Here is a 14466-nt window from a genome sequence, read left to right as displayed (position 1 = left end):
AACATTTCTACAAATACCACAAATCATAATTCCATAATTTGAGTGTCTTTTGTAGTTTCCCATAACAATTTCACATGGAGATAGCACTTGATTTACTCATGATGCATACTCTATATATACACAAGTATGTGGACACCCCTTCAAATGAGTGGATTTGGCTATTTCAGCAACACCTGTTGCTGACATGTGTATAAAATCGAGCACATAGCCATGCAATCTCATCCCGTTCCCGCCCTCACCTGCAGCTTTTCATACCCACCCGCCTGCTCCAGCTGACTTTCTGTCCAACTCCCACCCTCTCCCACAAGAACTGTTCCCCAAACCCAACCGCAGTCCTTTCAATGTTACTTTTTTTTATACAAGGACATGCTGAACTTGGGGAATATGGATTTTTATTTTGTACACTAACGCAGTACAACTTTTCACAGCATTGCAACAACATTTGAAAAAATGTATGGATAATTTGACGTATTTCAATATTGTACTTAGAATTTATACCAGCATTTCTTCTGAAAGTTTGCACAAATACTGGTATGTTGAAATCTATTGTGTAGGCTATATTTAAAGAAATACACTTTTAATGAATACAAATATATGTTATTGGAATTGAGACTGCAAATATGAAGTTGGTCTGTTGTACTGGGCAACGGGTTAATATGCAGAGTGCTGGTGACTACTTACTCCACCCACTCCATTCACTGCAATGCAATACACTAAACATGGGATGTTTTTTGCGTTGTAGAGCGAAAACGTTTATTCTTGTCTCATATGAACTGGGTGGGAAATATTTGGGTATCTGCTAACTAGTTATCGAGGGCGACTGTGTTGCACGCCCTTCTGCTGACTTTTCACTCTGCCCCTCCCCCAATGCAATAAACTGTAATAGACTGAACATGGGATACATATTGACTTATAGAGAGAACTTTTCTACCTGCCTCAGCTGAAGTGGGATGGAAGATAGTCAGTAAGGTCTCTACTAACCAAATGTTCCGTTTTGGAGGGGGACTGTGTCATGCATATGCAGCAGCATTTTGTTCAACATCAGCCCTGAGACACCAAGACATTGTGGGGAATATCCAGCATGGAAGAGGAGGCTTTGGCCTGGCAGCAAGCAAACCAACGTTCCATAAGGCAACAACATCTGAACGCAGGAAGCTGGTGGTCGAGGAGGTGCGCAGACAGGAGGAGACTGCAAGAAGTGCAAAGGCTGTCTCTCTTGCTAAACAAGGGCAATGGACGCGGTGGGAAGGCTTGGAGAGGAGAAAGATCAACTGGAGTGAGCTTTGGCAAATGGAGGCAAGCAACATCAGCTTCATCATAAGAGCTGTTAATGATGTGCTTCCATCACCAAAAAACCTACATCAATGGTATGGCGAGGACCCGACCTGCCCCCTCTGCCCAGCTCCAGCGACTCTCAGGCATATAATGACAGGTTGCAAGACCAGCCTCTCACAAGGCCGCTACACCTGGAGGCACAATCAGGTCCTCAAGAGCCTGGCTGCAGCACTTGAGACCAAGAGGAGGGCAACCAATTCATTACCTCCAAAAACAAGCAATCCCGTCAAAACAACAACATTCATCCGGGAGGGACAGAAAAGGCCCAAGCATCCTCCTACAAAGCCAGAAACTGGACACCTAGGCATGGCCCGGGACTGGAAGATGCTTGTCGATATTGGCCAGCAACTCATTTTTCCACCTGAGATTGCTTCTACCAACCTTAGGCCAGACATGGTACTCTGGTCCCCTTCACGAAAGGCTGTGTACATCATAGAGCTCACAGTCCCGTGGGAAAACTCTGTTGAAGAGGCCTACGAGCGTAAGAAACTGCGTTACACAGAGTTGGCAGCAGACGCAACTCAGCGTGGCTGGAATGCAAAAGTCTGACCAGTTGAAGTGGGATGCAGAGGATTCGTGGCTTCTTCCACCATCAGGTTGCTGAAAGAACTTGGAATCCATGGACAGGCTCTGCGGCAGACCGTCAGAGCAGTTTCTCAAGAAGCTGAAAGAGGCAGCCAGTGGATCTGGATCAAACGGAAGGACCCTTGCTGGGCTATAACTTCATGACCCCCCACCCCCACCTGAGAACCCAATTCAGATCCCTCCAACTTGAGGAGGGCATATGAGGTATGCGGTCAGCTGTAGGGCTGGCTCAGGGAAGAGGACGCCCCTGCCTTGCATAGTCCCGTGGGAAATCTTAATTGGGCATGGGACACAAGCTAAGGCTTGATCACCCTTTAGCTGGCCACCTTTGATGAGGGTGTTTAGTGATTAAAGGCCGAAACACCCACTGATTCGAAGGCACACTACTGAGGATGTGTCCCAAAATTGACATCTTAACCCAGTCTAAGAAATAAACCTCCCATGCCACTCTGTCAACATCACGGCAAATCTCATGTGAGTGCATACCATCTATTGGCACAATGGACAGTTTTAACATCTCGTCCTGTGTTTTTTTGATTCAGTAGTTGTTATTCAGACTTACCTCATGAAGGTGCGTAACGTCTTTGCAGGCGTGGTTACCGTGCGCATGCTGAATAAATCAGGAATTCTGCAGGGTAGCTGTTTTGGCTTCTTGCTTTTTTCAATTTTTACTAACGACATGCCACTGACTTTGAGTAAAGCCAGAGTTTCTATGTATGCGGATGACTCAACACTATACACGTCAGCTACTACAGCAACTGAAATGACTGTAACACTCAACAAAGAGCTGCAGTTAGTTTCAGAGTGGGTGGCAAGAATTAAGTTAGACATAAATATTTCTAAAACTAAAAGCATTGTATTTGGAACAAAACAGTCACTAAACCCTAAACCTCAACTAAATCTTGTAATAAATAATGTGGCAATTGAGTAAGTTGAGATGACTAAACTGCTTGGAGTAACACTAGATTGTAAACTGTCATGGTCAAAACATATTGATGCAGTAGTAGCTAAGATGGGGAGAACTCTGTCTATAATAAAGCAATGCGCTGCCTTCTTAACAACACTATCAACAAGGCAGGTCCTACAGGCCCTGGTTTTGTCGCACCTTGACTACTGTTCAGTCGTGTGGTCAGGTGCCACAAAAAGGACTTAGGAAAATTGCAATTGGCTCAGAACAGGGCAGCACGGCTGGCCCTTGGATTACAGTAAAACAAACACCCCAAAAATCTATTTTAATTCCAGGTTGTAAGGCAAAACAAAATAGGAAAAATGCCAATGGGGTGAATACTTCTGTAAGCCACTGTACATAATCCTCCTATGGATTAGATAAAACAAATACTAAACCCTCCCCTTGACTGAAATTGAAAAAACATCACCCTCCCCTATTTTCCTCCAGGTATCCATTCTATAAATTTAGATCCATCTCTTAAGTCGGATTTGGCCCGCTCAAAGTGAGCGAGTGAGCACAGAGCATGTTGGACCAGGAAAGAGCTCGTAACCCAGCGCGTTCCCAATACTCACCCTACTTTTGCCACTTGTTGCTGCAGTTCAGCTGTGGACTCAGCGAATTGGTTACCTCTAGGCTGCTACACATACAGTGCATTTCAGAAAGTATTCAGACCCCTTGACTGTATCCACATTTTGTTACGTTACAGCCTTATTCTAAAATGGATTAAACAGTTTTTTCCCCTTATCAATCTACACATAATAACCCATAATGACAAAGCAAAAACAGGTTTTTAGATTTTTTTGCAAATGTATAAATAAAAAAACGGATATATCACATTTACATAAGTATTCAGACCCTTTACTCAATACTTTGATGAAGCACCCTTGGCAGTGATTACAGCCTGGAGTCTTCTTGGGTATGACGCTACAAGCTTTGCACACCTGTATTTGGGGAGTTTCTCCCATTCTTGCCTGCAGATCCCCTCAAGCTCTGTCAGATTGGACGGGGAGCGTCGCTGAACAGCTATTTTCAGTTCTCTCCAGAGATGTTTGATCGAGCTCAAGTCCGGGCTCTGGCTAGGCCACTGAAGGACATTCAGAGACTTGTCCCAAAGCCACTCCTGCGTTGTCTTGGCTGTGTGCTTAGGGTCATTCTCCTGTTGGAAGGTGAACCTTCGCCCCAGTCTGAGGTCCTGAGCGCTCTGGAGCAGGTTTTCATCAAGGATCTCGCTGTACTTTGCTCTGTTCATCTTTCCCTTGATCCTGACTAATCTCCCAGTCCCTACAATTGAAAAACATTCCCACAGCATGTTGCTGCCACCACTGTGCTTCACCATAGGGATGGTGCCTGGTTTCCTCCAGACGTTGCGCTTGGCATTCAGGCCAAAGAGCTCAATCTATGTTTCATCAGACCAGAGAATCTTGTTTCTCATGGTCTGAGAGTTCTTCAGGTTCTTCAAACTCCAAGCGGGCTGTCATGTGCCTTTTACTGAGAAGTGGCTTCCGTCTGGCCACTCTACCATAAAGGCCTGATTGATGGAGTGCTGCAGGGATGGTTGTCCTTCTGGAATGTTCTCCCATCGCCAAAGAGGAACTCTTGAGCTCTGTCAGAGTGACCATCGAATTCTTGGTCACCTCCCTGACCAAGGCCCTTCTCCCCCGATTGCTCAGTTTTGCCGGGCGACCAGCTCTAGGAAAAGTCTTGGTGGTTACAAACTTCTTCCATTTAAGAATGATGGAGGCCACTGTGTTCTTGGGGACCTTCAATGCTGCAGAAACGTTCTGTCTCGGAGCTCTACTGACAATTCCTTCAACCTCATGGCTTGGTTTCTGCTCTGACATGCACTGTCAACTGTAGCACCTTATATAGACAGGCGTGTGCCTTTCCAAATCATGTCTAATCAATTGATTTTACCACAGGTGAACTCCAATCAAGTTGTAGAAACATCTCAGGGATGATCAATGGAAACAAGATTCACCTTAGCTCGATTTCAAGTCTCATAGCAAAAGTCTGAATACCTTTGTAAATAAGGTATTTATTTACATAAGTAACAAAATGTGGAAAAGTCAAGGAGTCTGAATACTTTCCGAATGCGCTGTATTTATTTGGTTTGTCATTCTATCGTTTTCAATGGAATTTTTGTGGTAATTAAATAGAATTCATTTAGAATTTATCAGAATAAATTTTCCTGAAATATTTTGACCATCTCTGTGTATTCTCAAATTGAAGCGAGTTTGTTTTACTGAGGCAGCACTACAACCCTGGTGCTGTCTCTGTGGAGCTGTCTCTCTGGTGCTGTGTTTCTGTGGTGCTGTCTCTGTGGTGCTGTGTGTCTGGGGTGCTGTGTGTCTGCGGTACTGTGTGTCTGCGGTGCTGTGTGTCTGGGGTGCTGTGTGTCTGTGGTGCTGTGTGTCTGCGGTACTGTGTGTCTACGGTGCTGTGTGTCTGGGGTGCTGTGTGTCTACGGTGCTGTGTGTGAAACAGGCTATATTTTACAGCACAGGTAACTTAATCTTACACCACAAATTTACTTTAGACCGTTTCAGTCAAAGCCTAATCAAAATCAAATCAATTAGCTAGTCGAGCTTGAGACCAGCTACTCTGGGATATTCACATATAGTTGGCCTTGTTTTACTGTAATTGGACTTATATTAATAATAGAGAGCTTATATTAATAATATGCATGTCAATCTCTCCTGGTTGAAAGTGGAGGAGAGATTGACTTCATCACTACTTTTATTTATTATAGGTATTGACATGTTGAATGCACCGAGCTGTCTGTCTAAACTACTGGCACACAGCTCGGACACCCATTCATACCCCACAAGACATGCCACGAGGTCTCTTCACAGTCCCCAAGTCCAGAACAGACTATGGAAGGCACACAGTACTACATAGAACTCTATTTCACATCAAGTAACTGACACAAGCAGTAAAATTAGATTTAAAAAACAGACAAAAAAACACCTTATGGAACAGAGAGGACTGTGAAGCAACACAAACATTGGCACAGACATACACACGCACGCACGCACGCACGCACGCACGCACGCACGCACGCACGCACGCACGCACGCACACACACACACACACACACACACACACACACACACACACATGATAACAGAAGCACTATACATACACATGGATTTAGTAATGTAGATATGTGGTAGTGGTGGAGTAGGGGCCTGAGGGCACACAGTGTGTTGTGAAATCTGTGAATGTATTGTAATGTTTTAAAATTGTATAAACTGCCTTCATTTTGCTGCCAAAGCAGCAGATACTCTTCCTGTAGTCCAGCAAAATTAAAGGGATCTAATGGGGATCCATAATAAATGCAAATACAAATACAAATGTAATTCAACTGCTGAATACCCTCCCACTTGCTGGAAAAAAATACTTTCTCGTGGAGTTTTTATTCAATGGGATTTTCAGTACATTTATCTTAAGCCATCCCTTTAAATATGGTGTACCTTTTAGTTCGAATTTTGTTAACAGGTGCAAAAGAATATAGAGAAAGAACAGGTTCAGATTATAAGGGATGAATTAAAGAAAGCCATATAAATATAAGCATATTTGTCTCTGTTTCAGCACCAATTGATAGATTCCAAAACACTATGAATTATAAAAAACTGGTTTGAAGAGCCTTTACACATGAAAGAAATAAAATGGTGGTTCGATTAATTCTGAAAATTGCCACATTCAGTTCTTTAACCCATGGTAATGTTTTTGGAAGATTATTGTACATTCAATTACAACAGTAGGCTATGCCCTCATCTATTGCCTGCACTAATCTTGAAACTGTGTGATGACACAACCAAATATTGCGTAATGCATCTGGTTCGAGCTTTTACGGTTTGGTCTGCTCTCTGCTCCATAACGATGTAATTAGCTTATATGTCTTTTTCAATTAGCCAACATTTTTTTATTAGCTGTTACTTATGATCCTGAGCAACAACCACAAGGTAGTGACACGTTTACAGAGGGAGCAAATGAAGGTAACGAAACAATGTAATTAAATATAATGATAATATTGGCTAAACCAACAAAAGAGAACTAACAGTAAATTGGCAGTTGAATATGTATTGTTATTAGGCCTACTGATGCTCTATTCTGATGGTTACTCAAATTTAACATGATAGAAATAGGAAACAGAGAAAGTTGGGTAGCCTATAATTAATGCATTCAAGTGTGCCCATCCCTGCATGTCAAAAGGCCATACAATTTTAATTCTGCATAATGGCACAGCATTTTATAAACTTTACTGGGGGAATGTTCATATGTTGGTATGTTTCAGTTTGCTGTCATATGACTGGTTTCACATTTGTCTCCAGTGATTACAAGGTAAATATATATAGTATCAGTCAAAAGTTTGGACACATCTACTCATTCAAGGGTTTTTCTTTATCTTTACTATTTTCTACATTGTAGAATAATAATGAAGACATTAAAACTATGAAATAACACATATGGAATCATGTAGTAACCAAAAAAGTGTTTAACAAATCAAAATATATTTTGGATTTGAGATTCTTCATGGAAGCTCTTGGCATTCTCTCAACCAGCTTCATGAGGTAGTCACCTGGAATGCATTTCAATTAACAGGTGTACCTTGTTAAAAGTTCATTTGTAGAATTTCTTTCCTTCTTAATGTGTTTGAGCCAATCAGTTGTGTTGTGACATGGTAGGGATGGTATACAGAAGATAGCCCTATTTGGTAAAAGACCAAGTCCATTATTATTATTATTATTATTATTATTATTATTATTGCAAGAACAACTCAAATAAGCAAAGAAAAACGACAGTCCATAATTACTTGAAGGCATGAAGGTCAGTCAATACGGAATACTTCAAGAACTTTGACGTTTATTCAAGTGCAGTCGCAAAAATGATCAAGCACTATGATGAAATTGGCTCTCATGAGGACCGCCACAGGAAATTAAAACCCAGAGTTACCTCTGCTGCAGAGGACAAGTTCATTTGAGTTACCAGCCTCAGAAATTGCAGCCCAAAAAATGCTTCACAGAGTTCAATTAACAGACACATCTCAATGTCAACTGTTCAGAGGAGACTGCGTGAATCAGGCCTTCATGGTTGAAATGCAGCAAAGAAACCACTACTAAAGGAGACCAATAATAAGAAGAGGCTTGCTTGGGCCAAGAAACACGAGCAATAGACATTAGACTGGTGGAAATCTGTCCTTTGGTCTGAATAGTCCAAATTGGAGATTTTTGGTTCCAACCACCTTGTCTTTGTGAGATGCAGAGTAGGTGAACAGATTATCTCTGCATGTGTGGTTCCCACCGTGAAGCATGGAGGAGGAGGAGGTGTGATGGTGCTTTGCTGGTGACACTGCTGGTGATTTATTTAGAAATCAAGGCACACTTAACCAGCATGGTTACCACAGCATTCTGCAGCAATATGCCATCCCATCTGGTTTGCGTTTGGGGGACTATCATTTGTTTTTCAACAGGACAATGACCCAAAGCACAACTCCAGACTGTGTAAGGGCTATCTGACCAAGAAGGAGAGTGATGCAGTGCTGCATCAGATAACCTGGAATACAATCACCCGACCTCAACCCAATTGAGATGGTTTGGGATGAGTTGGACCGCAGAGTGAAGGAAAAGCAGCCAACGAGTGCTCAGCATATGTGGAAACTCCAAGACTGTCGGAAAAACATTCCAGGTGAAGCTGGTTGAGAGAATGCAAAGGTGTCATCAAGGCAAAGGGTGGCTACTTTCAAGAATCTCAAATCTCAAATATATTTTTATATGTTTAACACTTTTTTGGTTACTATATTATTCCATATGTGTTATTTTATTGTTTTGATGTCTTCACTATTTTTCTACAATTTAGAAAATAGTAAGAATAAAGAAAACCCTTGAATGACTTGGTTTGTCTTTTGACTGGTACCCTATATATAAAATAAGTGTAACAAACTTCGTCGGGAGAAGGAGAGGAGGACCAAGGTGCAGCGTGGTAAGGGTTCATTATTTTAATAAAACAACTGAACACTGAACAAAACGACAAACGAACAGTCCTGTAAGGTGACAAAAAACACTAAACAGAAAATAATCACCCACAACTCAAAGTGGGAAAACAGGCTACCTAAATATGGTTCTCAATCAGAGACAACGATAGACAGCTGCCTCTGATTGAGAACCACACACGGCCAAACACGAAGAAATAGACAACATAGAACACCAGACATAGAATGCACACCCACATCACACCCTGACCAAACAAAAAATAGAAACATACAAAGCAATCTATGGTCAGGGCGTGACAATAAGTGTCATTTATATTTACAATTCCCTTATTCAAATGGATTACTCATTTACCTAGCTCTTATCAATAGCTTGTATCAAGTTGTAAATTACATTGTTATTTAAAGACCCCAATGTTCCCCTCTAACCAATAAATAAGCATTTTTAAAGGCAAATATCTTTTGTATCATTCTACCATCAGTGATATAAACGTATTATTGGATACGATAATGTTTTAATTGGATGTATTATTTATGTTCTAGTTAGTTGTGTTTGTGAATGTGGTGACCATCTTAGTTAGTTGCAAAAATCCCCCAGCCAACTTCCCCTCAATATGACTCAGCTCAGTGGTTCTGTTGCCACAGTCTAAAACAGTTTGGCTAATGCTCTCTCAACATAGCCATATGTATCTGTGATAAAACAGTGATATAGGTATAATAGCATCAGCCAATGTTCATAAATACCAATATTAGACTTTAACAGCATCTCCAAGAGGTGCACTGTGTATGTTTGGCAAGCTTTTAACCCCAATGAACTCTGTCACAAACGTAGGGTTAATTGCAGTTAAGGTTGTTCTTTACATGCCGGTTGTAAGGCTGCTTAATTGTCATGTTATTTGTGAATTGCCATAAAATACCCCTCTTGGCTCAGAGTCTGGATTGAGGAATTCCATCGTTACAGCAGACATACAAGTGACAGGGCATGCGGCATGCCTTAACCTGCCCTGCCCCAGTACTTAAACTCTGCTTCTACAAAACACAGGCTAGCCTTATCCAATATAATCTAATATATAAAGTAATATCAGTGACCAAATGTGAAATACGTATCCTGTTCTAGGTACGTACATTCTGTCCTGCCAAGTTAGCAGCAAGTGGAAAATTAGGTTGGGTTGTATTTCGAGTAGATTATCCCTTTAACTGATTTCTCTATCGCCACCAACTGTCATCCTCTGTCTTGCTCAAAATAACATGGAAGTGTATCACAGTCATGGGTGTCTGAAAGTTGAATGTGTACTCATCAAGATGTATGTACTTTACCAATTAAGATCAAATATTTAATTCACTTTCTTCTGTAAAGCCAAAGATACTTTTTTTAGTTATACAGACATTTAGAAGTATTTCTCTTTTGAAGAACATAAAATAGTATCACAAAAGTTACGAGACTGGTAACTTGCCGTATGTTATCATGACAAAAAGAAATTGTCATGAACATTTGGCAAAAAAAATGTGACATCACTGCATATTCAGGTGTATTCAAAGCAGTTTACTAAACCACAAGCACTCAATTTTCTGACCTACCAGCAGTTTCAGACAGTCTTTGAGGAGGAAGTGGCTAGGTACTTTTACATGAATCACACACACTTAGAAAAAACACTCAAACACACAGTATAAATACAGTCTTGGCTCCTGGACCCCAGTCAGTCACTGAGCTGGACGCCACCAAGACAACACAAGATGGAAATCACAGGTTTACTGCTCCTTGTGGTGGTTGCTCAGTCATTTGCTATGCCTCTGTCATCGCTGGAGGAGACTGATAAGAGGCTATTAGCCGAGGTAAGAAAATTAAAGCTGTGGGTCTGATGTCCTTTTGTTTATCAATATCTGTTTGGTTCACTGAATATTGATGTTTTTATTATTGATTTAACAGTTATCCTTATACTCTAAGTAAGGATGAATGCAATCATTTATAGTATAAATTATCATTGTTTTATTTAAACAAAATTGTTAATTGCAGACAATGCCAGAAGATGTTGAAATACTATAACCTCTCAAATTGAACACTTTTAACCTGTTTCATTTGTGAATTTGCTCCATACATTGCCACTTGTTTTTATTACATCCATTCCATATGACTATGCTTAAACAGCTACATATCATGAAGGTGTTAACTTATGCTATTGCTTTACTCTTCAGAAATACCTCCGCAGGTTCTACAACCTTCAAGCTGGACTTCAGGGAACAAAGACCCACAGGTCTTCAGACGCCATGCAGGCTAAGATCAGGGAGATGCAGTCCTTCTTCAACCTCCAGGTGACGGGGAGCCTGGACGCTAACACCCTGGAGCTGATGAGCATGGCCAGGTGTGGTGTCCCTGACGTGGGGGAATACAATCACTTCCCCCGAAACCTCAAATGGCAGAACACCAATGTGACCTTCAGGTGAGGCTTCTCAAACACTCTGAGTTATATAGTGTCTCATAACCCTAATTTGTTAATTATTTATGGTATTGGTGTAATAATGTTAATGTAATCCACATACACCACATGACCTTGGATTCAATGGATATGATCAGCTTTAATTTCTTTAAATAAAACTTGTCAAGTCTCTTTTGAATTAAGATATGGTTCCTCTCATTGAATGGTCAATCAGAATAGTGAATTATACTCCTGATCTGAAGAAGGCTGATGTGGACAGAGCTATCCGTAACGCCTTCAACATCTGGGCTGACGTCACTCCTCTGACCTTCAAGAAACTGCATGAGGGGAAGGCTGACATCATGATTTCATTTGGGACAAAAGGTAGACCCATTTCTTTATTCTGGCCTACAGTTGATACATTTTTGTCAGTAAGACTATTCATACAGAATATATGGAGAATATCTTGATTAGTTTGATCATCTTACTGTATTTTTGTTAAACATTCAGTGATCCTTGTTTAGAGTTGTGCAAGACCTCGTCATAGAAGAAATTAACTGAATGCTGGCATGCTGGGAACACTTACTGAAACCATCCTCAAACATAATTTTCTCCCTGCCCTTTCCTTGTCTTTAGAACATGGAGACTTCAACCCCTTTGACGGCCCTGACGGTCTCTTAGCCCATGCCTATCCCCCTGGCAGAGACATTGGAGGAGACACACACTTTGATGAAGATGAACATTGGTCAAAAGACTCAGACTGTAAATATTTTGTACATTTATGTGGGGATCAAGTAAATGTATGACATGTAATCACTGATTATTTAATAACATATTGCTCCCCTGTAGCCTACAACCTTTTCCTGGTGGCCACCCATGAGTTTGGCCATGCCCTTGGCTTGTCCCATTCTACTGATCCTGGGGCTCTGATGTACCCAGTCTACTCCTACAGCCAGGGTTACCCACTGTCTGAAGATGATATCACCGGCATTCAAGCTCTTTATGGTCAGTGTTCCAGTTATTAACCCAAACAGAAGTAGAGACAGAAAATGAAATAATTAATATAATTCCATACACTTGTGTCATATTGTAAAATGTTCATTATGTCGTTCAATCCTATAGGCCCGAACCCCACCAGGAAAGTGAAGCCCAAGCCAGATGCCCCAAACAAATGTGACCCCATGTTGAGTTTTGATGCTGTTACTGAGCTCAGAGGAGAAACAATCATCTTCAAAGACAGGTAGGGAGTGTGTCCATTCATGAAAAAACATCCTGCAAAAACTATTAGCTTATAATGGACAAAATGAATGTGTGTTGATGTATTCTATTTGATGGCAGGTTTTACTGGCGTCTCCATCCCCAGTTTGCAGAGCCTGAGCAAACCCTGATCAAATCCACCTGGCCCTCCCTCCCCAACAAAGTGGATGCTGCCTATGAGTACCCTGAGAAAGACATGGTCTTCATATTCAGTGGTAAATTTAATGCTGGCAACACTGTTCTAACATAGTCCTCTGTCATCCTGAATATACAACTACAATTCTGCTTTGCTCATTTATGTCATGTATACAGTAGATATCTAATAAAGTTGATGTCGGTATAGAGGCATAGGTTAATATTGTTGTTCATATTTTTCCAGGTATTAGAATGTGGGCCCTGAATGGCTATAACCTGGTGGAGGGCTACCCCAAATACATCCATAAACTGGGACTCCCCAGGACCGTGCGGACGGTGGATGCTGCTGTGTACATCCCAGACACCGGCAAGACCCTTCTGTTCTCTGAGGAGCATTACTGGAGGTAGGACGGTATGGTCTACTCTGGACTGGTCTAGGATGGGTCTAGTCTGGTCTGGACTGGTCTTGCTTGGTCTAGTCTGTTCTGGACTGGACTGGTCTAGCTTGGTCTGGACTGGTCTGGTCTTGTCTGGTCTGGTCTAGCCTGATCTGGTTGAGAGATGTTATCTGCAAACATAACTGTTCATTATAGGTTATAGTCTTGGTTGTGTTTAATTGACAGTTATGATGAGAAGACTAACACAATGGACAGCGGCTTCCCAAGATCCATTGAGATGGATTTCCCTGGAATGGCAGATGAGGTGGATGCTGCCGTATATCAATATGGTATATCAAAATCATACATTTTAATATTAGTTGTATTATGTAGTTTCCATTGCATTTGCTTTGAATATATAATAAATAGCTCTAACAAATTCACCCTTCTCTCTCCTTGCAGGATATTTGCATTTCTTCCATGAACATACACAATTTGAATACAGCTACAGTGCAAGGAAGGTCATTCAGATTGTTAGGACAAACTCTTTTCTCAACTGCTGATCCACTGGTGGAGAACTACTGTTATTTTATGGGAAACGTAGCCCATAGGTAATTTGTGCTGGACACCTGCTTGTCATTGTTATTTCTAACTCATCCCAAAGGATGCTGGAAAATGTTATGTAAAATGGTTGGCTTATGCATCGAACTAATGCAGAAACCATTATACAGGGTCTTGATTTATGGTAGCACAATATTCACATCACTTGTTGTAATATTGAAATAGAAATCACTCTGTTATACTGTATAATACTGTAATTGCATCTCTCTCTAGATATAAATGATACTTGGGGAGGTTACAGTAATATTGATTCCAGCAAATTAAATTGGATTGTTGTGTTGCAGATCCACCAACAGGTGGCAGTCAAAGAAACAAAATCTCGAGTACGAGCTAATGAATTTTATAGACAATGTTTTTACTACTTAATTTAATGACACATTTTCATTAATAAAATAATGAGTACAAATGGTATTGTCTGAGTTTTTGTGATTTACAAACATTGTAAGATTTATGCGTAGGCCTACATCATGCTCAAAATAAGATTTTTCTGTAACAAGACAAAATACAGCTGTTGATATTTCCCAGTTTGGAAAAAAATGGTGAGAGAGGTGGGAAGCGATGGTAAATTTGGTAAGAGATGGAGGGAAATGGAGACAGGGATGGGAAGAGATGGCGGTTTTGGGACCACATTCTACACTGGGTGCTTATTTTGGCAGGCATGGTCATGCTACCACAGAGTATGTTGATCTTGGATCATCTAAGGTCATTGTGTTCAGGAAGTCAACAAGATATATAGAGCAGACCACATAAAAGACTGCTTACGAATCACAAGTACACACAAACCACCTACACAGCACCAGCCAC

The 14466-nt window shown here is 41.1% G+C and overlaps 1 protein-coding gene across 1 annotated transcript; it reads left to right on the top strand.

Moving 5' to 3' along the window:
• Nucleotides 1-10520: 10520 nt before the first annotated feature.
• Nucleotides 10521-14068, top strand: LOC139549288 (collagenase 3-like). The gene is made up of 10 exons (XM_071359578.1): nt 10521-10691; nt 11052-11296; nt 11508-11656; nt 11909-12034; nt 12122-12277; nt 12395-12512; nt 12611-12744; nt 12909-13068; nt 13288-13391; nt 13504-14068. Exons 1-10 carry the CDS (start codon nt 10593-10595, stop codon nt 13602-13604), a joined length of 1392 nt encoding a protein of 463 aa, XP_071215679.1. The 5' UTR covers nt 10521-10592; the 3' UTR covers nt 13605-14068.
• The last annotated feature ends 398 nt before the right edge of the window (nt 14069-14466 follow it).

The sequence above is a fragment of the Salvelinus alpinus genome, chromosome 22, assembly GCF_045679555.1.
Source record: "Salvelinus alpinus chromosome 22, SLU_Salpinus.1, whole genome shotgun sequence".
In the NCBI taxonomy this organism is placed as follows: domain Eukaryota; kingdom Metazoa; phylum Chordata; class Actinopteri; order Salmoniformes; family Salmonidae; genus Salvelinus; species Salvelinus alpinus.
This window is presented reverse-complemented; position numbering and strand designations above follow the sequence as displayed.